Source organism: Cervus elaphus, chromosome 18 (assembly GCF_910594005.1).
Source record: "Cervus elaphus chromosome 18, mCerEla1.1, whole genome shotgun sequence".
Lineage (NCBI taxonomy): Eukaryota > Metazoa > Chordata > Mammalia > Artiodactyla > Cervidae > Cervus > Cervus elaphus.
The window spans coordinates 38,337,978-38,360,224 of NC_057832.1; the positions used below are offsets into that span (position 1 = coordinate 38,337,978).

The 22,247-nt window shown below is 34.9% G+C and overlaps 1 protein-coding gene across 1 annotated transcript in view; it reads left to right on the plus strand.

The window, feature by feature from the left end:
- Positions 1-22,247, plus strand: part of ITGB8 (integrin subunit beta 8) — a 94,239-nt gene that overhangs the window by 53,182 nt on the left and 18,810 nt on the right. The window contains exons 4-8 of the mRNA XM_043872645.1: positions 1,439-1,685; positions 3,019-3,184; positions 3,761-3,919; positions 17,628-17,723; positions 20,781-20,870. Of these exons, the coding sequence (XP_043728580.1) occupies positions 1,439-1,685; positions 3,019-3,184; positions 3,761-3,919; positions 17,628-17,723; positions 20,781-20,870 (758 nt within the window). The remainder of the gene's footprint in view (positions 1-1,438; positions 1,686-3,018; positions 3,185-3,760; positions 3,920-17,627; positions 17,724-20,780; positions 20,871-22,247) is intronic.

Consider the following 22,247-nt stretch of genomic DNA (forward strand, 5'->3'; position numbering starts at 1 on the left):
AATATATGCTCTCTGTAGGCAGCCCAGCTCCTAAAAAATAGGGAGTAAGAAAGTTGACTGGGCTGGGCTATGCAAACCCAACTTCTCCTCCCAAACTCAGGCTGATGAAACAGAGATGTTATAATAAAGAATTTTCCTGCATGTAAAGGCAAATTTAGGAATAAGTAAATAGCCACTTTCTCCCATAATTAATATTAATAAACCAAAAAGCTTACTGTTTTGAATACATTTCATAATCTGGCTGAAAAACATCTGAACTACTAAATAAGTTTATAATGTTGCTATTCTTATGCTATATTGTGCTGTTATTATGCTTAAAATATCCCATATGTTTAAGCATATTAAGACTGAAAATGATTTGATAAATTATAGGATTCCTTTTCATAAGTAGATCAGGCTACTAATTATGTACTCAAATTGGTATTTATTCATTTTTTTCCATTCAAAGTATTCCCCATATACAAATAATTAATGACTTACAAAGAATTTGCTTTATTGTTTAAAAAAGTAAAATTCACAAATTGTCTGTATTTAAATTGATAACTTTTTACCACATACTTTAAAAAGTTAAATACAGAAGTACTCATTCTGCAAGGTACCAGATCTTTGTATCACATGATAACGGCCAGAGAACTAAATAAAACTGTATTGCAAAGACAGTTGTCTTTTGGAGCCTCCAACAACTCTCCTTATGGTGACCTCTTCTCATCCAGTTCCTTTGCCTCTGTGCTCCCCCTTCAACATATACGCTTATCAAGCACTCATTATGCATTGGACAAATGCGGTCCCCTACATAGCTTAGGTTCTCATGTGGCTGCTGCATATCATTCGTTAGACCACTGTCTCATTTTTTCTTACAACTAATGGTCAGGAAGAATCTTATCAAACAACTCATGATGAGATAGTAAGTATTCTGAGTAGCTTAATGTACTTCTTAGTACCAGAGTTTCTGCATCTCATACATAAATATGCCTTAACCCAAATTAATTAATTTACACCTGCATCCAATAAGGGGTAAATTTTCTTAGAATGCCTTTCTGGATGTCTTCAAACCTAAAAGTCACCTGCAAACAAACACAATCGTCTAGTCTCTCATAATAGAATGCTGCCTAATGTCTGGGCTGTGCTTTACTAGACACTAGAAAAGCAGGTTCATACGGTGATAAATATATTCCCTATTACATTTATATTGAGCTAGTCTGTTTCCTGTTATCTTTGCCCCATAGAATTATGAAAAATGCTTTGTAGAAGTTGGAGATTAAAACATTGGTATGTTCTTCTAACTGTCTTAAAATTATTCCAGAATATTCCCAATTTCCTTCATTATGTACAAATTAGTGATCACTGTTCTATACCTAAAATGTGACTGATTTATTGATAGCTTAACCTCAGATGTTAAAAATGAATACTACACTATGTTTGTCTTTCTTTGAACTAGGAGCTGAAGCTAATTTTATGCTGAAAATTCATCCTCTGAAGAAATATCCTGTGGATCTTTATTATCTGGTTGATGTCTCAGCATCAATGCACAATAATATTGAAAAATTAAATTCAGTTGGAAATGATTTATCTAGAAAAATGGCATTTTTCTCCCGTGACTTTCGCCTTGGATTTGGCTCATACGTTGACAAAACAGTTTCACCATACATTAGTATCCATCCAGAAAGAATTCATAATCAATGCAGGTACCTAATACTAGACATGGACTTCCTAATGCTAAACAAGTTTAAAATCTTGTAAAATCTCATTTTGGTTTTATATCAAGGACTTACTAAATTATCTATTTTTGTTTAAATTAAGTGAGAAATAAAAATATTTATAGAGGAAGGACGTTCCTCTGAAGACTTCTAAGATTGAAGGGGGCTTTTATTTTTATACTTTTTCACTTAGTTTTTATTACAAACATCCAATAATCAGGCTACCATATATATAAATACTTGTCTGAATATTCTGTATTTCTCTTTGTTATTGCTCCAAATTTGCTGAAGCAAGGCTTACCAATTTTAAAGTACTTATTTTGCCAGCATTGCACCTACATTTCCATTACTGTACTGTGACTGTGTTTATAATTATGTTGCTTATAATGTTATTTCCAAGAAAACTCAGCTAGCACATGGAGGGTAGGTAGGTCAAAAGATGAGAATTTGTTTGCTAGAAAGAGCTCTTTTTCTTGTCATTTTGGAAGGCTGATTATAATTAGTGTGTGCCCTACCATGAAAGGAAAACCAGCCTTTAAAATATGAATTTCTCACACAACATTTAGCCTGTTGAATTTACGGAGAGCAAATATAAATGTGTTCAGTTCTTCCTTAACAAAACATTTAATTTATTATCTTCTCTCTGACTTCCATACGTTGCCCAAATCACTTTACAGTGTACAGTCTAATTTACCAAAACAGCCCGGCTGTCTGCTGCAGTGTTAAAAGACTGATGCATCTCCATATGGAGCTTCATACACCTTCTCCCCAAGCACAGAGGCACCTGAGAAATAATCCTTACCTTTGAGGACATCATGGATTCTCAAAACAATTTTAATGAATTTTGACCATTCATCAATGATTCTACAAAAATCACTTTAAAATTAGCAAAATATTTTAAAATATCTAACAAAAGTATAATATTTTAACTAAATTCCTAAAAATATTTCCCCAAAAGTGTTTTTCAGTTGTTCCATGAACAAATCTGATAGGAAATCACTGAAAATTCTCATCTCCTGTTAAAAATTAATAGTGTTTATTAGCATAATAAAAGCCCTTAGGTGTCCTATATTAAAGGAACATGCTTAATCTTCTTTATGTTTTGAAACCAAGCCATTATATTCCTACCTGCAAAGAAATATTCAGCAATATTGAGCTTTTCTCTGATTTTATAAAATATAGATTTTTCTCTAAAAAAGTTTTATTGGCAAAAAAAAAGTATTCCCTTCTCACATCAACCACACACTTTTACATGAGTAATATTTTGGACCTTTGAAGGACACATAGCAAAACAATTTGCATTTCTTCTGTACCCATACAGTGACTACAACTTAGACTGTATGCCTCCCCATGGGTATATCCATGTGCTGTCTTTGACGGAGAACATTACTGAGTTTGAAAAAGCAGTTCACAGACAGAAGATCTCTGGAAATATAGATACACCTGAAGGAGGTTTTGATGCTATGCTTCAGGCAGCTGTCTGTGAGGTAAGAAGTTTCATATTATTGAGTGTTTGCTCAGATATAAAATTCCCCAAGAATTTATGATTTCTCTTTGATTTATGGAGTGAAACATAGCATAAAAGCACACATTCTTCTCCTATCTCTTGTTTGTCACCAATGATACTCATTTTGGTATGTGTTCAGGACAGAGGGACTAAATTAGAAGTTTATAAATAGGAAAAGATATAAGGGAAAGAAAAACTTATGTTCTTGGAAAATCATTTCCAAAAGGGCTGCTCTTTTCACTCACTACTCTGAAAGGAAGAACCAGAAATAGCTTGTTGTCCTACTCACATCACATTAGGCAGTCTGCACTTTGTAAACCTGGCCTTTTCCTCCTCTGTGGTAACACCAGAAGTCTCTTGCCAGGAACAAGTGTGGTTTAATGGCTGTGGAAGAGGATATACAAATAAAAGTTAATGCTATTTGTGAAACAGCATTGAATTTATGCACATAATTCTAGCCTGACTTAATGTTTGTTAACTTATATTTAATGTTTTCTTGAGACCACAGTAAAGATCTATGTTATTGTACAAGATCTAATTACATGTTTATTTTAAGAGTCATATTGGATGGCGAAAAGAAGCTAAAAGATTGCTGCTGGTGATGACAGATCAGACATCTCATCTTGCTCTTGATAGCAAATTGGCAGGCATAGTGGTGCCGAATGACGGAAACTGCCATCTGAAAAACAACGTCTACGTCAGATCAACAAGCATGGTACTGTAACAATAGCCTATTAGTAGCTATGACTCTTTGGGTTAGTATAAGTTTAAATTAGCAAATTCAGCTGTCCCTGCACCAAGAAATTACCTAAAGGGTCATGATGCAGAGTCAGGACAAGTTGTGAGAGACAAGTTACAGAACAGTGCAATCTATAAATTTTGGTCAATAAAATGTAAGGCTGAAATACATGGATAACATCTAGTAGCTGACTCTCTAATGTCCTACAAAGCAATGTATAATTTACAAAAATAAAAGTGATAGAAAGCTTACTTTTTTATGCAACTGAAGAGCCTTCAAAGGAAAAGAGCATATACATATGTTTGCCTGACTACTTTACTTGTAGCTAGTTCTACAGGGTTAGTATTGAAAAACATATTAGAGATGAAGAAAAGTGTATTTGGCCTGAGGAATCCTCAGGGTAAAACAGAATCTAAGTAGAGAGTAGGAGAAAAATGGAGTAAAACAAGGTTGGCTTTCAATATTTTATACCTCATTTCTTCCTTCTGAAGTTTATCTGTATTGGGGCTTCCCTGGTGGCTCAGATGGTAAATAATCCACCTGCAATGCTGGAGACCTGGGTTTGATCCCTGGGTCGGGAAGATCCCCTGGAGAAGGGAGCTTCCTGAGGGTTAGTTTCACCTCTAAATCATATATTTAAATACAATCTCCTAGAACTGTTTTTCCCAGCATTAGCTATTCTACATGTAGAAAATCAATTGCATAAAGCATCATTTATTTGTGATGTGATCCCTGTTTATACATGCATGGAAATGTTAGAACAAAAGCTTCCAGTCTTTCTTATATTGTGGCACCTAGATCTTAGTAATCTTTACCCTGGTACACATAGGCAAAACAAAGAACCTGACAGTTCTGTTAATATTAAGTAGTTAGGGCCCAATAACATAACTATTTATGTTCTATAAACCTAGTAGCCAGTTAAAACAATAATACAGATGAATCATATATATATATATATATATATATATATATATATATAAAATTTGTGTCATTCTTAGTAAACATATTATCATGGGAACTTCCCAAGCCTTGGAATCAAACAGGACATAGCCACCCTCATTTTCTGTTACACACTGATTTTCATGCTGCTTAGTTTTGCTAAGATATGACATCACGTAAAAGAACAGAGCCAAATGTAATCATAAAGCGGTGAACCCCTTCCAGCTGGTAGTTCATGGATACCTGACAGATATCAAGTATTGCTATGCTTCCCTTAAATATTTAAGATGTTCTGCGGCACCCTGGTGGGTGTACCACAATGCTTGAAGACATCTCATGCACAGTTTGGGAAATGTAATATCAGAAGCATACAAATTATGCTGAAATGTGTGTGTTTCCTATAAATGAAATTTAAATAGTTTAAGTTAGTTAATCTGAAATGCCCTACCAGACTTTTTGAAAGTCTAAAGGAACAACTGCATTACCACATAAAACAAGATCAACCCTTGGTTGGTTTAGATTCTCAAAAGCAACCTCAACATTTAAAGATTTTTTTAAAGTAGCTAGAATTTGAATTTTAAAATCTAGGATTTGGAGTTATTCCCTTAGTGTCTTTCTCATTGTTGCTTCTCTCCTACTCAGTCACATTTCACTTCAGTAGATTCATCCATTTTAGTCATTTCTTATCGTTCTTTCTGTTCAATCTCTTTTAATCTGAGATAGAGTGCTAATTCATTTACTGGGAGTTGAGAGAAGACAAGAGGAACCATTCTATTGTGAGAAAAGTAGAAGCTTTTTTTTTAAGGAAAAATAATAATTACATTATTCTCAAACTGCATTGCAATTATCCTTTTAAAGTTTTGCCAAGTCACTGAAGTCAGCTCTCCACAATTGTACTTTAGATGGTGCTGCTACTCATCTAGGAAGGATTCCTTAAGGCAAAGAAATGTTCTCATAGTCTTAGACATATTCCATGCCATATAACCTTATAGAAACAAAGTATAATTCTGGTGGAATTTTACACAGTGTTTGGACTTATATATCAGGAATTTGGACAAACTATCATGATATGTATTTGCCTTCTTGAACACTGTTTTACCTACTTAAAAGAATGAACATGTCACTGATAACCTTCCACATGTCACTGATAGGTACTGAATAAACCAATATTGCTACTACCTTAGAAGAATATTTTATCTCATTTATCCCATGTCTGTGTTTTAAGGAGGCCTGTCCTAAGAAGTCTCATTCCCTTCATTTCCAGGGACACTGCCCTAAAACAAAAGAAACTGAAGCATTTTGATTGACCCCTTGACTGTGCATTTATACACACAAGATGTACTGCTGCTCTGAAACCTCCTCTATCCAAAGCTACCCTGAGCCTAACTCTAAGCATATTTATCTGCTCATTTTAAAACGAGATCTGTTCTCTCCTATTCAGCCATTATAGAGGAATTTGAAAAGATAAAGTTTAGACAAGCAATCAAATATTTTGCTTCTTAGTTTTATCTCCAGCAGCCAATACCAGTAATGTTGAATAGTATCTGGGCCTCTTGGTCCAAGACTCTGGTTCTTTCATTTATAAAAGGTAATAATTGATAAGAGGCCTTTCATATGTCTAATTTACATCATCCAGAGTTCTACTGCTTATTCACATAGCTATTTCATGAGGATCAATGTGAATTTCAGAATAGTAACATCTACCATGTTTTGAGGTTTTATTAACTGAAATCACTGTTGCTACATACAGTATCAGTATATTACATATAGTACAGTGCATACTGTATGAAATTTATCTTTATAACAACCTGGTAAGGTAGTCATAATTATCTTTCTTTTATAAACAGAAAAACTGAGGGTATAAGAAATTAAGAAACTTGACTGAGGACACACAGCTAAAAAGTTAATCAGTGGCAGAATCAGGGTTCAATCCAGTTCAATCTTTTAATAAATATGTATTCTTAACTACTTTGCCATACTGTCCTAAGGGATACCTAGAAGAAATAGAGTGGTGAAGTTCTTGGTGTAAATTTTACTCTGCTTTCGAGTTGCAATCTTACTTATAGAAGAAATAAAGTTAAGTAGATAATTTGTCTTATATATATTACACAATGAGATAAAATGTTAAATAATTTATATTTAAACATTGTTATATTTTATATCAGAGAAGGCAATGGCACCCCACTCCAGTACTCTTGCCTGGAAAATCCCATGGACGGAGGAGCCTGGTAGGCTGTGGTCCATGAGGTCACTAGGAGTCGGACACGACTGAGCGACTTCACTTTCACTTTTCACTTTTATGCATTGGAGAAGGAAATGGCAACCCACTCCAGTGTTCTTGCCTAGAGAATCCATTGGCAAATAATGTTATAGTATTAACTAAATTACATTTTCTACTGCTTTTTCTCCAAGTGCCAGAATGAAAAACTTGAGTAGTAATATAGTTTTATAATTTACCAGTAATAATAACCATTTAAAATTTTAAAATTCATTCTAAAATGGTAGAGGTTAGTATAAAAATTATCAATGGTGTAGAAGACAAGTTGTTGATACTGAGGCTTTAGAATTTCATCCTGTTTCCCTACCCAACCTCATACGGAGCCCTCTTCACAACCATTCACCCCACCCTCAACCACAAGTAACGCCAGAGTCTCCAATAACAATGAAACGGGCCCAGGGAGCAAGTATTTGGAAGAGGCAAACAGGTCACACAATGAACCACTATTAATGAGATTTTCAAATATTGCTGTGACTCTTGAGTCCTCATGGAGAGATGCAAATAGGCAAGATCCTACCACACTGCTAATTGTATTTTAGTAGCTTAGATTTGGTGTTTCTTTCTCTGAACCTTTTTTTTCTCTTTGTGCCTCATTTTAAGGTCAGTGATTCTTCACTCCTCCTCTCATTTAACTCCCCAGAAGTCCTTTAATTTATTTAGTCTCACAGAAATTACTAATATGTCATAAGAATAATAAAGTTAATTCTAATATGGCTAAACTAAAGCATATAATCAAAACTTTCATGCTATTTCCTGATTGATACTTTGTTTTTCTCTGCTTAACACTGTATAAAAACTTTCAAAATTAAACAGATAAGGTTAGTTTAGAGTGTTAGCACCTCTGGGTTTTATGAAAATGCACCATCAGCAAAGTAAAGGGAATTTCACCCAGGCAGAAAGCACCTAGAAAGTTTTAAGTTTATATGCAATTGTTTGTTTGTTTAATATTGTTACGACTTTTAGTTTAAGGTAAGAGAGAACTTTCAGCAAGAGAAAACCAGAGTCATATACAGGGAATACCCATAAGGCTATCAGCTGATTTTACAGCAAGTTTTGCAAGACAAGGGAGTGACATGACACATTTCAAAGTGTTGAAAGGAAAAAAACCCTACAACCTAGGATACTCTATACAGCAAGTTATCATTCAGAACTGAAGAATATATAAAGAGCATCTCAGACAAGCAAAAACTAAGAGAGTTAATCAATATTTTCCAAACTCAAATGTTAGAGTGCTCTTTAACACCACTGGTAAAGGCAGATATATAGTAACGTAGTAGTTCAACTACTTAAATAAGCGAGTGACAAGGTTAAAAGACAAAATTATAGAATCAACTAAAACTATAATAAATAGTTAAGGGATAGGCATGAAAATGTAAAACATGATATCAAAAACACAAAAGGTGGGAGAGGGATATTAAAAAATTTAGCTCTTCTACAATATGTTTAAACTTAAATGACTAGCAGCTTAAAACAAGCAGACATAGTTACACGTCAACATATATGAACCCCATGGTAACCACAAATCAAAAACCTACAATAGGTATACAAAAGCTAAAATGAAAAGAGATGAACTAAAGTCTACTACTAAACTAAAAAGAGACCAAAACTAAAAAGAGATGAACACAAGCATACTACTAAAGTAAATCATCAAACCACAAAGGAACAGACTAAAGCAAGAAGACAAAACAGAGAAACAACCAGAAAAAAAGTCACAAAATGGCAATAAGCACATACCTACCAATACTCATTTTGAATATCAATGGGCAAAATGCTCCAAATCAAAGGGCACAGGGTGACTCATTGGATTAAAAAAAAAAATCCATCTATATGCTGCTGTAAGACACTCACTTGAGAGCTACAGATTCACAGACTGGAAGTAAGGGGTTGAAAAAAGATACTCTATACAAATGGAAACAAAGGAAAGCTGAGGCAGCAGACCTGTGTCAGACAAAGTAGACTTTAAAAGAAAGTCTGTGACATAAGACAAATAAGGGCATTAAATATTATATAATGATAAAGGGATCCATACAAGAAGAGATTACACTTATTAACATATATATGCCCAATATAGGAATACACACACACACACACAGAAATAAAGGAAGAAACAGACAGTAATACAAAAATAGTAGGACACTTTAACATCCCAATGACATCACTGGGGAGATCATCCAGACAGAAAATCAATAAGGGAACAGAGGCCTTCAATGAACCATTAGACCGGCTGCACTTAATAGATATCTACAGGACATTCCATCCAGAAATAGCAGAATGCACAATCTTCTCAAGTATACATGAAACATTCTCCAGAGACCACATGCCAATTGTCTCGACAAATTTAAGAAGATAGAAATTATATCAAGCATCTTTCCTGACCACAATGGCATGAACCTAGAAAGCACTTACAGACAGAAAAGTGGGAAAAGAACAAAGACATGGAGACTAAACAATATGCTAGTAGGAAATCAGTGGTCAATGAAGAAACTGATGAGGAAATCAGAAAATAACTTGAGACAAATAAAAATGGAAACACAATACTCTAAAATCTATGGGATATACCAAAAGCAGTTCTAAGAAGTTTATAGTACAGGCCTATATCAAGAAATTAGGAAAAATTTAAATAAACAGCCTAACTTACCATCTAAAGGAATTAGGAAAACAAACACAAAGTCCAAAGTCAGCGAAAGGAAGGTTATAGTAAAGATTAAAGCAGAAATAAATAAATTGAAGTTTATTTAATTTATTAAACTACAATAGAAAAGAACAACAAAACCAAGAGATATTTTTTTTTTAAAGATAAAATTAATAAGATGTTGACTGGGATAATTAAGAAAAAAAAGAGAGAGAGTACCCAAATACACAAAACAAGATATGATAGAGAAGTTCTGCTGTAATCACAGAAATACAAATGATCATAAGAGAATACTAAGAACAGTTAATACAAACAAATTGGGCAAACTAGAAGAAATAGGTAATTTCCTACAAGCATACAATATTCCAAGACTGAATTAGGAAGAAATAGACAATTTGAACAGATCACTAGCTAGTATAAATACTGAATCAATAATCAAAACCTCCTAAACAAAAGTCAAGTACCAAAGATCTTCAGGAGAATGCCACCAAACATACAAAGAAGAGTTAATATCTATCTTTCTTAAACTATTTCCAAGAATTGAAAAGAAGAAAGCACCACTTCCTGAGCGACTTTCACTTTCATTTTTTTCACTTTCAAACACTTCCAAACTGATTCTATGGGGCCACCTTTACCCTGAAAGCAAAATCAGACAAAAACAATACAAAAAAAAAAAAAAAATACAGGTCAATATCTCTGATCAATATAAATGATTATATCACTATATGCAGATAACATGATACTATATATAGAAAATCATAAAGTCTCCATCAAAAAACTATTAGAACTAATGAATTAATTCAGTAAAATTTCAGGATACAAGATTAATATACAAAATCTGTTACTTTTCTATACACTAATAATATATTAGTATATATTTTCTCAGGAACAGAAAGCAAGAAAACAACTTCATTTAAATTGTATCAAAAGGAATAAAAATACCTAGGAATAAACTTAACCAAGAAGGTGAAAGTCTATGCTCCGAAAACTATAAAACATGATGAAGCAAACTGAAAATGACAAAAAGAAATGGAAAGATACCCCATGCTCTTGAGTTGGAAGAATTAATTAGTATTGTTAAAATGGCCATACTACCCAAGCCATCTACCCAAAGATGTAACGCAAATTCTCAATTACCAATGGCATTTTTCACATAACTAAAACAAATTATTCTAAAATTTATATACAATTACAGAAGACTCCAACTTGCCAAAGAAATATTGAGAGAAAAAAAACAAAGCTGGAATTATCATTCTCCCTGACCTCAGACTATACTACAAAGCTACAGCAATAAAAACAGTATGTACTGACACAACAAAAGACATATAGATCAGATACATAGACAGTCCAAAAATAAACCCATGCACATATTGTCAATTAATCTATGACAAATGAGGCAAGAATATACACTGCAGAAAAGAAAGACTCTTCAACAAATGGTGCTGGGAAAACTGACAGCTACACTCAAAAGAAAAAAACTAGAACATTCTTTTTTTCACATCATATTCAAAAGTAAACTTAAATGGATTAAAGACCTAAATGTAAGACCAGAAACTACAAAACTCTTAGAAGAAAACATAGGCAGTATGGTCTTTGACAAAGATCTTAGTACTATTTTTCAGACCTGTCTCCTCAGGCAAGGGAAACAAAAGCAATATAAACAAATGGAACCTAGTCAAACTGAAAAGCTTTTACACAGCAAAAGAAACCATCAATAAAATGAAAATGCATCCTACTAAATGTGAGATGTTTTCAAATGATATGTCTAATAAGGGATGAATATCCAAAATATATTAACAGTTAATATAACTCAATATCAAAAAACACACACACAGGTAGAGAGGGAGGTGGGAGGGGGGATCGGGATGGGGAATACATGTAAATCCATGGCTGATTCATGTCAATGTATGACAAAAACCACTACAATATTGTAAAGTAATGAGCCTCCAACTAATAAAAATAAATGAAAAAAAAAAGAAAATTAAAAAAAGAAAAAACAAACAAACACACTGATTTAAAAAATGGGCAAAAGACCTCAATAGTTATTCTTCCAAAGAAGAAATACAGATGGCCAACAGACATGTGAACAGATGTTAACATCACTAATCATCAGTGAAGTGCAAATTAAAACCACAATGAGATATCACCTCACACCTGTCAGAATGGCTATCATCAAAAAGACCACAAATAATAAATATAGAGGAGGAATGTAAAGAAAAGGGAATCATAGTGCATTGTTGGTGGGAATTTAAACTGGTACAGCCACTATGGAAAACAGTACTGAGATTACTCAAAAAATTAAAAATAGAACTAAGATATGATTCAACAATTCCACTCTTAGGCATATATATCTGAAGAAAATGAAAATCAAAAAGATCTATGTACCTCACTGTTCATAGGAGCACTGTGTACAAAAGTCAAGATAGGAAAGCAATCTGTCCATCAAGAGATAAATGAAGTTTGTGGTATATATATATATATATATATATATATATATATATATATACCACATATATATATGTTTGCATGCAATGGAGTATTACTCAACTCTTGAATGAATTATTGCCATTTGCAATAACATGGATGGATCTAGAGGGTATATGTTGAGTAAAATGAGTCAGAGAAAGACAAATACTGCACATTTTCACTTATACATTGAATCTGAAAAAAGTACAAATGAATGACTGTAACAAAACAGCAACAGACTCACAGATACAAACTGGTAGTTACTAGCAGGGAGAGGGACGAGGGAGGGGCAAGATAAGATAAAAGGATTAAAAGGTACAAATTATTAGGTATAAAATAAGATACAAGATGTAAAGGACAACACAGGGAATATAGCTAATATTTTGTAGGCTAGGCTATTATAGCTAATTGCTTATAATCTATAGAAACAGTGAATCACTATGTGTACACTATATGTACATCTGAAAGTAATATAATATTGTAAAGCAACTACACTTCAATTAAAATAACATGTACATGTATATATATATTACAGCCTTTAAAACTAATGAAATGCCTGATTTTAGCTTGCTACTCTATGATCTGTTTAGAACTGCAAATGCCATGTGAACAATAAGGACTTCAATAATAACTTTCAGTTCAGTTCAGTCGCTCAGTCGTTTCTGACTCTTTGCAACCCCATGAATCGTAGCACGCCAGGCCTCCATTGAGTCGGTGATGCCATTCAGCCATCTCATCCTCTGTCGTCCCCTTCTCCTCCTGCCCCCAATTCCTCCCAGCAACAGGGTCTTTTCCAATGAGTCAACTCTCCGCATGAGGTGGCCAAAGTATTGGAGTTTCAGCTTCAGCATCAGTCCTTCCAATGAACACCCAGGACTTACCTCCTTTAGGATGGACTGGTTGGATCTCCTTGCAGTCCAAGGCACTCTCAAGAGTCTTCTCCATCACCATAGTTCAAAAGCATCAATTTTTCAGTGCTCAGCTTTCTTCACAGTCCAAATCTCACATCCATACATGACCACTGGAAAAACCATAGCCTTGACTAGATGGACCTTTGTTGGCAAAGTAATGTCTCTGCTTTTTAATATGCTGTCTAGGTTGGTCATAACTTTCCTTCCAAGGAGTAAGCATCTTTTAATTTCATGGCTGCAATCACCATCTGCTGTGATTTTGGAGCCCCCAAAAATAAAATCTGACACTGTTTCCACTGTCTCCCCATCTATTTCCCATGAGGTAATGGGATCAGATGCCATGATCTTAGTTTTCTGAATGTTGAGCTTTAAGCCAACTTTTTCACTCTCCTCTTTCACTTTCATCAAGAGGCTTTTTAGTTCATCTTCACTTTCTGCCATAAGGGTGGTGTCATCTGCATATCTGAGGTTATTGATATTTCTCCCAGCAATCTTGATTCCAGCTTGTGCTTCCTCCAGCCCAGCGTTTCTCATGATGTACTCTGCATATAAGTTAAATAAGCAGGGTGACAATATACAACCTTGACGTACTTCTTTTCCTATTTGGAACCAGTCTGTTGTTCCATGTCCAGTTCTAACTGTTGCTTCCTGACCTGCATACAGGTTTCTCAAGAGGCAGGTCAGGTGGTCTGGTATTCCCATCTCCTTCAGAACTTTCCACAGTTTATTGTGATCCACACAGTCGAAGGCTTTGGCATAGTCAATAAAGCAGAAATAGATATTTTTCTGGAACTATCTTGCTTTTTCGATGATCCAGAGGATATTGGCAACTTGATCTCTGGTTCCTCTGCCTTTTCTAAATCCAGCTTGAACATCTGGAAGTTCATGGTTCACGTATTGTTGAAGCCTGGCTTGGAGAATTTTGAGCATTACTAGCATGTGAGATGAGTGTAATTGTGCAGTAGTTTGAGCATTCTTTGGCATTGCCTTTCTTAGGGATTGGAATGAAAACTGACCTTTTCCAGTCCTGTGGCCACTGCTGAGTTTTCCAAATTTGCTGGCATATTGAGTGCAGCACTTTCACAGCATCATCTTTCAGGATCTGAAATAGCTCAACTGGAATTCAATCAGAGTAGACCTAATCTGAATGCTTCTCATGCTTGCAGAAAACTAGCCAGGAAATTATTTCTGCAAACAGTATTTAGGTGTTCTTTTTTCTAAAAATGAAAGCAAAGTTGCACATAGAATCACCTGGGCTAGGCTGAAAGTAGACTCACACTGCTTTTCTAATGCCCCTGAAAATGAGAAAAAATAATGATTTTCCAAATAACTCAACAAAAACAAAAACTGATGAAAATATTTATGAAATAGAATGTTCTAAATAAATTATGTTTGGTTAAATCATGTTTAAGCAGAAAATTTTTTATTACCATTCTCATTGAACAGCTTACAAAAAATGATTAGTCCATGCCCCTCATTCACTAACAAGGATATCAAGAATGCAACGGACACCATGTTGACAGGAGCCACAAATTCAAACACTTCAGGAGCCAGGTGCAAAAGGTAAATCCATGAGGCAAGTCAAAGCATATCCAAGAGCCCAGCATCTAGCCTTTAGTAATGGTCTCCAAATGTCTTTTACTGAAAGCTGTCTTTTATTAAGCAGCTTTGGTATTTGCTTCTTTACACTTCGGGAGCACCATCCATCATCCCAGTGAAGTATAGATACTGCTGTTACCTCCATTTATTAAGTGAGAAGATGGAAGCACTAAAAGAATCAGGTACTTGTCTGTGGTCACACAGCCCAACATAGCAGTGCCTAGGTAAATGACAAGCAATGTGACATCAGGACATGAGCCCCTCAGTTGCATTCAGTTCAGTCGCTCAGTCGTGTCCAACTCTTTACGACCCCATGAACCGCAGCACGCCAGGCCTCCCTGTCCATCACCAACTCCCGGAGTCTAGCCAAACTCGTGAGCCCCTGCTTATCATTAATTTGGGCTTAATAATTAGAAAATGGTAAATTAAACACATGTTAACCCATTTAATCCCCACCATAACTCTGAGAAGTAGATACTAGATACTAATATTTATACCTCTTTTACATATATAAAAACTATATCACAGAGAGGTAAAGACAGATTCCCAGTGTCATGGAGCTAATAATTGCAGAACCAAGAATTGAAGCCCCAGGTGGTCTGTTTCCAGGGCCCCTGCTCCTAGTATGGCTCTCAGCCAGAAAAATTTTGTATCCTGCCTCCACGAAGATATTTCAATGTCCAGAGATAGTTTGGTTGTTATACCTAGGGGAGGAGGGACATATTGGCATCTAATAGGTAGAGGCTAGGGACATCGCTGAGTATCTTACAACACGCAGGACAGTTCCACACCACAACACAAAATGTAAATAGTGCCACTGATGAGAAACACAGGCCTATGATATTACTGTGCAGCCATATGGATAGAAAAATAGGCCAATGGGAGAGATGGAGACTGACAACACATAAGTCTTCATCTTTAAATAAATCTGTGCTGTCAGATTATTTTCATGCTGTCATCTAAAAATTCATTTATAAAAAGTAATGAAAAAATAATCCAGATAATTGATAAGCTTTCACTTAACCAAGACATTTTTTCATATCTTATTATGATATGCAATAGTTCAAATTCTATATTATTGTATAATAACTTTTTTTAATGAATCTCACTTTTATGGAGAGTCTCAAAAGCTTATTTTTTGTCACTGCATAGGTACATTATTAAAATTCATACATCTCTACACAGTTATTTCATTAACCAAAACTGTTTCCATTTAATCTTTCTTACCTCCTCTTTCCTTCTGACATTTTAAGTTATTTCTCACAAATCACAGTGAAAGTGTTGGTGAAGAAGAAAAATGTGAAAGGAATCCTTTTGCCCTTAACTACTTAGGCGCTGCCTTGCCACATTGCTTTCCCTTCTCCCTTTTGGCCATGAAATTCTTGTTATCTCTATTAGTTATTTTCAAAGTTTAGAGAAACAATATGTAAGGGGTTAGACAGAGGGGGAGTTAAGGCTGAGGAGTAGTGACGTCACCAAACAGGACAGCTGGCTGAGAGGGAGTATTCTGCTAGTGAAATACAAGACATAAAAGGTAGAATACTTAATACTTAAAGATACTGTGCTTCATGGGGGAAAGGGGAAAGGGCTCAACAATGGCCATTAATCCACAACTCTCTTGTTAATAATGGTTTATTTAAACATCTGTTAAGCATTTGTAACTTTAACAAATTGGCCTCGAGGTACTTAGAATTTTCTTTTAAAACAGTTCTTTCTAGGGTTAAAAAATGTGTTCTTTTAAGCTTAAAAATACACTGACCTTCTTAATGATCTTCTGAGAAAAAATAATTTTCTGGATTTAAATTTTGTATATTTTCAGGCAATGTTACTTCCTGTTTTTGAGAAGGAGAAAGAGATTAAGAAGGCTCCAAAAACTGCTTACATTTTGGACTGCTTTTTAAATATTGATTTTATGTGTGTTAAGTATAAGCTGGTCAAAAATATGTGGATTAATTTTTCCATAAAATATGAATGGTTTAAAAATTAAGAAGGGGGGCATGCTTGGCAAACTCTGATTTTTTTTGTCAAAGCAAAAATATTTGAAAAGCAGTTGTTGCCATTAGAAAATATTCCCAATGCAGCTAGATATAATTTTTATCATAAACTGACAACCTAGGATTTGAATATAGGATTTTCTTCTTCTAAATAGACTTTGTACTACACCATGTTACATATCAAATATATATTTCATGCATGCATGCTAAGATGCTTCAGTTGTGTCTGACTCTTCGCAACCCTATGGACTGCAGCCCACCAGGCTCCTCTGTCCCTGAAATTCTCCAGGCAAGAATACTGGAGTGGGTTGCCAGGCCCTCCTCCAGGGGATCTTTCCAACCCAGAGACTGAAACCTGGGTCTCCTGTGTCTCCTGCATTGGCAGGCAGGTTCTTTACCACTAGCGCCACCTGGGAAGCCCATCAAATATATATGCACATATACATTAATATACTTGCATTTCAACACTTGTTACAGAATATCACCTCAGAATGTGATTGTCACTAATATACCTCTGTCTCTGAATATTAGATAATCTTTTAATTATGTCACTTGGAGTCCAGTGTTAACCTAAAAGGTGCTAAAAACTTTGTACAATGTTGAATGCAACCCTCTTCATTTTTCTGAGCTTCTGATATTTTTATGGCACTTTTGTCTTTAAAATATCTTTAATACTTTGATGTTAACCTAATTTTTTTTTAGTAATTTAAATGCCTCTAGTAAAACAGTAATCCTTTCCAACCCAATACATTTTTATGTTAATCATACATATGGTTCTCCTTATAACAGATGTTTGGAAGTGTGTGGAACTGATCCACTAAATTTCACTCCCTTCTTTATCTCATTTTCTCATTTCTCATTACAGGAACATCCCTCACTAGGCCAACTATCAGAAAAGTTAATAGACAACAATATTAACGTCATCTTTGCAGTTCAAGGAAAACAGTTTCATTGGTATAAGGTATGTTAACTCCCAAAATGTAAAAATTAAAATGTTAGCATCCATAGTTAAAATTAGAATACTTCTCAGAACCCCAGGTAAGGATTCTGGGGTTCTTATGCTTTGTACAATCTAAATTTAATACTGTATTAAGTAATGTATACTACACAGCGTCCTAAGTTAACATTTAAGTATAAATAAATACAAATTCTATGTTTGCAAACCTAAAATTAGAATCAGTGAGGGCACTGATAGTACTTGGTACTAACTGTGAAAATATTGGAGTAGACTTTTATCAGGTAAAACGTGGCTCACACCCCAAATATACCACGTCCACATTTCTGCTTATTCTAGTCCATGGCCATATCTTTATAATAGATTAGATTGGGGAGCATCAGTATATTTCAACAAATCTAGCACCAACATAGCTAGGTTTCGTCTAGGTCATCTAATAAAGGAACAGGAGGAGCCACGGAAGTGGCTGACTCAGCCAAAGCCTTCCTACATAAGAATCATTTTGGTTTTGTCCAGAATCTTTTCAGCCAGGTGAGTCCTACAAGCAGAAGACATTTGACCCCTGTGTCACTGTGGCAGCACCCCATGGGATTCCTCCTGTCACCCCCAAATAGAACTTCTGTGACCCTGCTATAGCTCTCTCTGCACAGTCTTTTAGGTTCTTTTTTCCAGGAAACTCTCTTTTCTTCATTTCTACAATGGTGTGATACCCTAATTTTCTTTACACATGTCTGGATCTTCATCTCCCTTGTTGTCTTTGCTTTTACCTTGTACCCACAATGTCCTTTACTTATTTTTTTTTTAATATTTCAGAGAAACTATTTTTTCTTTTGGTTTCAACGGCTACTTGAATTCATTTGCATTTGCCACAAAGCTGGTGTTCCCGTCACCAGTTTCCCTAATATCTGACTACTACATTTATCATCTGAAAGTGCTACTTTAATTATATCATTTCATCCCTTAGCAATTGTATCATTTCTTCCCTACAGTGAAGATGTAATTCCCTGTTTTCCAAAATTTACATACCATGGAATTCGTTTTAAGGAAAGAGCTGTTAATATCCACAGAAGTAGAGCTCGGACTCAAATTAAATGCCCAAATCACTTTATTAACAATAGTAACAGCATCCATTTACTGAGTACTTACTGTTGTCAAGCACTGAGTTTATTAACATTAATCCATTTGATACTCTTAAAACTCATAACAAGAAGGATAATATTACTAATATGCCCACTTTAAAGATGAAGGAAACAAAGGCATTTAGGGAGGTTGTATACTTTCCTAACAGCCTAAATCCTGTGTTCTTAACCTCTAAGCTTATATTTCAAATTGAATTTCAACTCACTGAGCAGTTTTTTATTGTTTTACTCTTTTTACTCTGCTATTTATTACTTCTTGAATTACTTGCTCTAGCAGTTTCTTCCTATTCCTTTAAGAAAATTTCCACTGACTGTTAAACCATAAAACCAGGTTTATAATTAACTGAATTGCATGCAAAGTAAAAATCAACAGGTTTTAAAAGCGTAACAACCTCTGCTGAGTCCTGTATATGCCATGCCGTCACCCAGATTGGTTGCTCACAGACATTTTTATCAATCACCTTGTCTGAGTTGTAACAGCTTCCTAACCCATCTCCCAAATCCACCTTTCACCTGGCTGCAGGGTGTGCTATTTGAATCACACTTTGAGTAAAGTGCTCCAGTGGTTTCCTCTGATCTACAGGATCAAGCCTTTATTACGGCACATGATGCTAGCGGGTCCCTGCTGGCCTCGCTGACCTCATCCCCCAAAGCTGTCTGCCTTAAACTTGTCCCTCCAGTCACGCTTCTAATTCTCCTGTGAACACACTCACCAGGCTCTTTCTTTCCTTTGTAACCCTGTTCTTGCTATTTATCTCCCATCCCTGGAAGCCTTTCTCCATTATTATTAACTCTTACTCATCCTTGAAGACACAACTCATGATTCACCTCCTCCAGGAAACAGTTCCTGACAAATTTCCCCGGCCCTCAAATGCCTGCTCAGTATCCCTCTCATTAGGGTCCATATATGACTATTGCTTCATGGGAACGTCATTTTTTGAAACTGTCATTTACATTCCTGTGAGATTCTTAAGGGTAGAAACTATGTGGCCTAGTAATTTAGCATTTCCAAAGTGGCATATGATGTTACTTAATAAAAGTTATATAAATGAATTTTTAAAATATCTGACAAATATATTTCCCTTTTACTGAGGTACTAAATTATTTGTAGTTCTTACTGTTCAAGTAGTAGCTGGCATACAACAAGAACTCAGTGATACTTGTGAATGATAAAGTGAATATATAAATGCATTTCAAGACTTTTCATAATCTGATTCCATATAAATATGCACCATTCACTCTAGTAAAACTAGTTACTTCTCTATTCTTAGTTAATCTACAACTTCGGTAAACCTTTAAGCCTTTACTAATTCTCATTTTCTCACTAGGAGTACCTAGAGTCCATTTTTTATGGACCATCAGAACACCTGTTTGATGAAACTTCCATTTGTGACTTTGATTTTTTTTCTCCTGTCTGGACAAACATGTCCTAAAGACCGCTCCATGGAAAAGCAGTTCTGCAAAATATTTATGTTACATGAGAAAAGAATTTTGTAATTAAGCAAATGTTAGAGAATGTGGCAGTTATTATAATAATGCAATTATTTCTGAATTGCAGGGGTATACATTTTGAGTCTCTATGTGGAAGAAACCATATGCAGAACTTATCAAATTCATTTGCCCTCATAACCGTTTTCATTTTAAAGTCCCTCGGGACCAGGTTCTGTGGTCTATACTTTAAGGTTTAGGTCAGCATGTAATTTGGGTCCTTGCACACACTCATGCACATACAAATACATATCATTTCAAGTATATATGTTTTAGCTGCTTTAGTTAGTTGCTTATATTTTTTCTTGTGTTTTAACTTTTTTATTCATGTAATGACTCATCTTCCATTGATACCTATAAGATTTTTAAATATTTTTGATTGCTAAGCCACTGTACATAGTTGTAATTTAGTGAATGTTATTGGTATGTTTTCTAGGACCTTCTACCCCTCTTGCCTGGCACCATTGCTGGTGAAATAGAATCAAAGGCTGCAAACCTCAATAATCTGGTTGTAGATGCCTATCAGGTATGTATATATTGTACACATTTTTTTTTCAAATAAACTTTTAACCCCAATTTCTACAGCAAGGTACAAACTAATGCCCTATCATCTTGAGAGGGGTGGTGGAAAAACATTAGAGTAGGAATTAGGAACCTGATTTAGCCCTGGCTCTACCACTAACTAGTTACAGAACCTTGTTAAAGTCATTTCAGCTTTCTGTGTTTCACTATGTCCTTTGACACAGTTTACTAAATTCAGGTTAAGTTAGAGACTATCTAAATTTCCTTATCAAATGTTCAGAGAGGCACCAAGTCACAGCCATAGAATATACTTTATTACCAAGAAATATCATACTTTCCAGGACCATATAGATAATCAATCCACTGTGTTATTTCAACAGCAACTTTCCATAAAAAAATGAACTGAGATATGGAGGCTACTAGGAGAATTTTGTTGGGGTCTGCTAGATCATCACAAGGTTGTTCAGTTGTTTGATTCAAAGAATTACCTTGAGAGATATACTATTTTATTGAGATGACAGTTGTATGCTGTTCCCAGGTTGTGAAGAGTAGGTGCTAAATACAAAGTTAAAGAAATATCTGCTCTCTCAACCTAGGTCATTCCTGGATAGAATAATCTCTTTTAGGACACTGTAAAAACAGTAACTGTCATTTTACTAGTTATTTTCCATACATGACCTCACTCAGTCCATTCAACCCACCTATAAAGCAGGTGTTAGTACTCCCATTGTGTATTTGTAGAATTTCAAAGAAGCTAAGCAAATTAACCAAAGGTCAAACAGCTAACAAGCAAAAGAAGCAGAACCAGAACCTAGGTTTTCCTAAATTCTAGCTTTCAGGTGCTTCCTTCTGTATTATACGGTCTGTTTTCTTTCTTTTTTTTTACATGGTGTTCAAAGATATGCTTTGTTCTATCTTGAATTTATGTGCCATCGACAAACTCTCACTTCTTCAAATTCTCTTATTGCCTTCCTGACACAGTAGAGTTGAACGGTATTAACAGTAGCCCAAGTATTGTTAGAAATCTCAGGCTTCTCATTTTCTTCATGGAACATCTGCCTTCAACTCAGGTATGAAAGAAAAAGGCAGAAGTGGATACAGGATAGAAAGTGAAGGACTTGTTTAAACTTTTTTTCTTTAAAAGGAAAATAAATCTTGCAAGACTTTTTGTTTGTTTGTTTGTTTTGCCAAGACATTGTTCTATGTCTCAAGACTGTGTTGGATTAAATAGGAAAAGCAACTTTAATTACAATTTCTTTCTCACTGTTACCAAAAAGAAAGTATTAATAGGACTGGAGGGACATGTTATCAAGGAAAATCAAACCTGTGTACAACTCATTTCCAACAGTAGTTTGTTCCCAAGGATAATCAAAATAAGAAA